General features: G+C 39.5%; 1 protein-coding gene across 1 annotated transcript; it reads left to right on the top strand.

Moving 5' to 3' along the window:
* Positions 1 to 4,413: 4,413 nt before the first annotated feature.
* LOC149454911 (taste receptor type 2 member 40-like) lies at positions 4,414 to 5,400 on the top strand. The gene has a single exon (XM_089687003.1). It carries the CDS (start codon positions 4,414 to 4,416, stop codon positions 5,398 to 5,400), a length of 987 nt encoding a protein of 328 aa, XP_089543129.1.
* The last annotated feature ends 565 nt before the right edge of the window (positions 5,401 to 5,965 follow it).

Raw genomic sequence — 5,965 nt, 5'->3', positions numbered from 1 at the left:
AAGAGCCAAGTGGTGCTAACAGGGCCACCCATGGCTTGAATTTTGGATGATTTAGCAAGAATTGGCTGTCTACAGCCAGGTATAGTTCACAATTTAAATAATCTGCAAGCAGTATATTAAGAGATCTACAATCCAAAAAAACACATAATTAAAAATACACATAATTGTGTTGTGGGCTAAACAGGAATGTAAAACTCATCCCTTAAACCAATGCTAATCAGAACTGAACCTTCATACATATATTTTCTGTTTTAAGGAGGCTCTGCTGCACTTCATAATGCTCCTTGAATGTTTACCAGGGAAAGCAATTATTTATCATTTCATCAATTCTTGGATTAATTACAGTACTACGGAATACCCCATTGGAGTGTCTAAATTGTTCAGATCCACCATAATTAACATTCCATGTTGTTGAACTCAACGTAGGTTCCCAAGCATAGGTCTCCAATATATAAATACATTCAAACATTTTAGTAGCACACAGCTGCTGCAAATGATATATTTAGAAGAACATAGTATACAGGTGAAACTCGAAAAATTAGAATATCGTGCAAAAGTTCATTTATTTCAGTAATGCAACTTAAAAGGTGAAACTAATATATGAGATAGACTCATTACATGCAAAGCAAAATAGTTCAGGCCGTGATTTGTCATAATTGTGATGATTATGGCTTACAGCTCATGAAAACCCCAAATCCACAATCTCAGAAAATTTGAATATTGTGAAAAGGTGCAATATTCTAGGCTCAAAGTGTCCCACTCTAATCAGCTAGTTAAGCCATAACACCTGCAAAGGGTTCCTGAGCCTTTAAATGGTCTCTGTCTGGTTCAGTAGGAATCACAATCATGGGAAAGACTGCTGACCTGGCAGTTGTGCAGAAAACCATCATTGACACCCTCCATAAGGAGGGAAAGGGAAATTGCTAAAGAAGTTGGATGTTCCCAAAGTGCTGTATCAAAGCACATTAATAGAAAGTTATGTGGAAGGGAAAAGTGTGGAAGAAAAAGGTGCACAAGCAGCAGGGATGACCGCAGCCTGGAGAGGAAAAGGCCATTCAAAAGTGTTGAGGACTTTCACAACACTTTGCATGTAATCAGTCTATTTCATATATTAGTTTCACCTTTAAAATTGCATTACTGAAATAAATGAACTTTTTCACGATATTCTAATTTTTCGAGTTTCACCTGTACATACATGTATTTTAGGCCTCATTCACGCTAGCACTCCTGTGTTTAGCTTCTCCAAACTCAGCCATCAGGGAAGGATGAACAAATTTTTTGACTTCAAAATCACTTTTTTTTTTAGTTGTTCCTGCTCTAAAGCCGATTTAGCAGTTTTTAATTCTATAATCTGCATGTAAACATAGGTTTGACAGTGCCAGGGTAAATAAGGCCTTCAAGGACAGCATCATGGAGATACGGGTTTAACTCCTCAAATTTTAGTCATCCCAACAGACATATATATTTAGATTAAAAGGCTCCTAACTTCTCTTAGATTGTGTTTTAGAATTACAACAATACATTTTTAAAGACATACTCTAAATGTAACTGTTGTGAAACATGTAACACTTTCTAGAGTTGTTAATTCAGAAACTTTATAACACAGCAATATTTCTAGTTTTTATTGTAACTGATGCAGATTAATGCCTAAATGTACTCTGAAATCAAAGTATAGAACAGTAAAAAACATTTGAAACAAAAATGAAATCATGGAATTGTTTTATTTAAAATTTAAGCAAAATCTTTTGCTCATACACATGGCCCCATGCAGAAATAACAGTTAAACACTTCTTTGACATTCTTTCTACAATGAAAAAATAAATATTTGAAAGTTATTTCCAACACTGCTGTTGAAGTTCCCACAAGTGTATTGCACTTGTAGGTTGCTTTGCTTTCACTCTTCTGTCCAAGTTATCCAAAACCAGCTAGATGGGGTTTAAGTCTAGGGACTGTGTTGGTCATTCCATATTTTGAAGCCTACCATCTTGTTCCTTTCTTCTAAGGTGCAGTTGTTCTTGCATAGCTTGGAGGTACAGTACTCAATGTTTTGGACAATTTTCTTGCTGTATGATAAACTCTTGATCAACTAGACATAGATCAGGATGTTTTGCCTAGCACTGCAGAATGCTGTGGTAGAACTTTTGGTTCAGGATTCCGGTCACTCTGTGCAGGTTGCTGACTCTAAACCCAGCAAAAGAACCCCATACCATCACAATTCCTCCTCCATGTTTGATATTTGATGTTACACACTGAGAAACCTCCCTTTTCAATTATGTAGAAATGGATGACAGATATGGAACGGTTGGTAAGGTGGATGAGTCTGGCAACAGCATTCACGATAGACTGAAGAGGGGATAGCCTGCAATTAGGTAGGTGAATAAGTTGCTTAGTGGTTTCAGTGGTTAAAAACGGGCATATCTTGGAGATGTTGTTGTGGTGAATTCTACAAGGTTTGGACAGTGATTGAATTTGGGGCTGGAAGGACAGATGGGAATCCAGGATTACACCTAGTACCCTGGCATGAGGGGAGTTACTGATAATTGTATTATTGATCTTGATGGAGAAGACAAGGGAGGGGACATGGGCTGGAGGGAATAGTGTGAGCTCCATTTTGCAAAGGAAGTGGAGTGACATCACTTCTGATATGTCACTTAGTAGGTTAGTAATGTGCGAGGAGACTGAAGGGGCAAGGTGAGGAGTAGATAGATAGCATAGAGATGGTACTTGAAATCATGGGAGTTTATCAAGTGATCAAGGGAGGAGGTGTAGATGGAGAAGAGAAGGGGTCTAAGGACAGACCCTTGAGGGACCCCTACAGAAAGAAGAAGTGGAGCGGAGGAGACAGAGTTATAGGTAACACTGAAGGAGCACTGCGATAGGTAGGAGGAGAACCAGGAGAGAACAGAGTCTTGGAGGCCAAGAGAGTGGAGTTTTTTGAGGAGGGGATGGTCAACAGTATCAAAAGCCACAGAGAGGTCAAGTAGTAAGAGTATAGAGTAGCAGCCATTGGTTTTGGCAGTTAGCAGATCATTAGTTAGTTTTAGTAGGGAAGTTTCAGTGGAGTGTAGTGAGCAAAAGCCCGACTGTAAAGGGTCAAGAAGGTTGTTGTCAGTGAGGTAGGAGCTCAGGCAATTGTAGACTAAGCATTCTAAGAGTTTAGAGGTAAAAGGGAGCAGGGAGATGGAACTTAAGTTGTTCAGGTTGGTGGGGTCCAAGGAGGGCTTTTTAAGTATGGGAGTAATCTTTGCATGCTTTAGAGGAGAGGTGAAGGTGCCTGTAGAGATGGAGAGATTGAAGATGTGAGTGAGGGAGCAAAGGATAGAAGAAGAGGGTGACCATAGTAGTTGTGAGGGAACAGGATCCAGGGAGCAGGTGGTGAGATGGAGCTTCTGAGAGTATGCTAAGTAGGGTAGATGTCTGTGTAGTGGTGATGCCCCTATGAATTGCATCAATCTTGTTTTTGAAATGATTGACAATCTTGTAAGCAGTGAGTGAGTTACTGAGTGGAGGTGGAGAAAGTAGAGAGTTAAAAGTAGAGAAGAGATGATGAGGACTGGATGAAAAGGTATTAACAAGAGTGACAACGTAGGCTTGTTTGGCAGCATGGAGGGAGGAATTGTATTTTAAGAAAGCAGATTTATATAGGGAGAATGCTTGGTGGGATTTGGTTTTACACCACAATCGCTCCAGTGCATGACTATGTCTCTTAAGATTTCTTGTGTCGTCAGTCTGCCAAGGTTGTAATGGTCGGGGCCTGATACTTCATGTAGTTAGAGGATTAAGAGAGTCTAGTATGCATGAAAGTGAACTGTTGTAGACAGAAGTGTCCAGGTCAGGGCAGGACAGGGGAGAGATTATGTTATAGAGGCAGTCAGTTGCAGAGTAGAGAAGAGAAGGATTAAAGTTGTGAAGTTTTCTGCAGGTAATTGTTTGCTGCTTGGAGAGACGTGTTTGAAGATGAGGGCACTGTAAAGGTGAAACGATTGTGATTAGAAAGGAAAGAGGGTGTTTGTGAAGTTGTAGGGAGTGCAAAGATGGGAGAAAACAAGGTCTAATGTATTCCCATCCTAGTGAAACAGGATTGTGTCCATTGTGTTAAGGTAAAAGATGAGGTTTGGTTGTAGCTGGGTTGCTCACATTAATGGGGATGTTAAAATCTCCAAGGATGATAGTGGGTATTTCAGAGGAGAGAAAGTAGGGTAGTCAGACAGAGAAGTCATCAAGAAAGTGCGACACCAGTCCAGCAGGACAATAGATCACTGCAATATGATAAGATATAATAGTAAATAAAACTTGTCTGAAAGTTCTATTGTCACCCTTCATTATTTTCTCTTTTTATTTTGGCAGGTGGATCAGGAAAACCCTAATAGCAAAGTATTTTCCCCATTTTTTAGTCTTTTTTAAATATATCTGATGCTTCCTGTGTTCATTCTGGCTTTAATGACTATTCTGGCTCTGAGCACCCTCATTGCAGTTTTTACAAACTTACTCATCATTATAGTGAACCTTATAGATAAAGCCAAAGGAAAAAATTTTAGCTCATCTGACCTCATCGTGGTGACTCTCTGCATATCCAATATTATATTTCAATTCACTATGTTAATCAATGATTATATGAGTTTCATTGAGAGTGACGTGTACTTTACTGATGGAGTCTATACAGTGTCAGTTGTCTTTCTCATTCTACCAATTTATTCCAGCTTCTGGTTTACAGTTTGCCTTTCCATCAATTATTACTTGCAGATTGTAATAACCACTCATCCTTTTTTACTTCGACTAAAGCTTGCAGGTGCTCAACTGATTCCACCTCTCATATTGGTTTCCTTATTCATTTCATTTGCTTCTGGCCTCCCTGCAGCCTGGAACATTTACAGAGATGCCCTGGAATCAAATATATCAAATAATGAGAGTGAGGTAGCATCATACCCCAAACTGAGCACTGCATATCTACTGCCCAGTAACCTTGTCAGCTGTTCCCTACCATTGGTCCTTGTAGGAATTGCTAATGGGTTGATCATCAAGACACTTGTTACCAACACTCAGAAGTCAGACAAGAATACAAAGGGAGAACTGAATGCTCGGGCAGAAGGACGGATCCGGGCAGCCAGGACAATAAGCTGTCTTCTCATTTTGTATGTATCATTTTATGTAGCTGAAGTCTTGGTATTTATAGATATCTTCCCTCCGAACAGCCCAGAATTCTGTGGCTGTTTAGTGATCATCTATAGTTACTCACCTGCACAGTCAATTGTCCTTATTTTTGGCAGCCCAAAATTAAAACAAGTATTTGTAACCATATTCCACTGTATAGGAGGCATCAACAAAGGGAAGCCAAGGACTCCAACTGTCCTATTTATCAAGCTTAGAAATATGAAACATGTACACTTTCCAAAAGAATGAAGAACAAAATAAATACAGTATAGTAAGTTGTACTGACAGGACTCCTCATATTACCAACACGAAATACAGTCAGCATAACATCACCAATAAACACATATAATATCAATATATGTACACCTGCCCTTTTTATTTATTGTGAACCTTTGGGTCACAGCTTTCAAATCAGCAGATGAAGGTAACCTCCTAAATGCTGATCTGGTAATACTTCACTGTTGCATTGTAAAGGTTAATTTTCTATCCAGAAAAGAAGGCAAAAAGTGCCTCTAAGTGAAGTATGACAGACATTTATTCTGGAACAATGAAAAGACATATTTATTCTGGAACAAGGAGAGACTGTAGATGGTAAAGGCCTGCCAGCGTGTCTCCGAAGATGGGCGATGGAGCTCACCCTCGAGTGCATCTTCCAAGACAAACACACGCTGGCCGGCCTTTACCATCTACAGTCTCTCCTAACGCTAACCAAGGCACACTCAGTGAGGACTGGGACATCATCCTTCTACCTCACTATACTGATGAGCTTTTTTATACCTTTTATCATGTGAGTGTCTTTTCATTGTTCCAGAAT

The sequence above is a fragment of the Staurois parvus genome, unplaced genomic scaffold (genome assembly GCF_062004578.1).
Source record: "Staurois parvus isolate SC_StPar_1 unplaced genomic scaffold, SC_StPar_1.0 ptg000415l, whole genome shotgun sequence".
In the NCBI taxonomy this organism is placed as follows: Eukaryota; Metazoa; Chordata; class Amphibia; order Anura; family Ranidae; genus Staurois; species Staurois parvus.
Note: the sequence above shows the minus strand (reverse complement) of the source record. Positions and strands in the feature narration are given on the sequence as shown.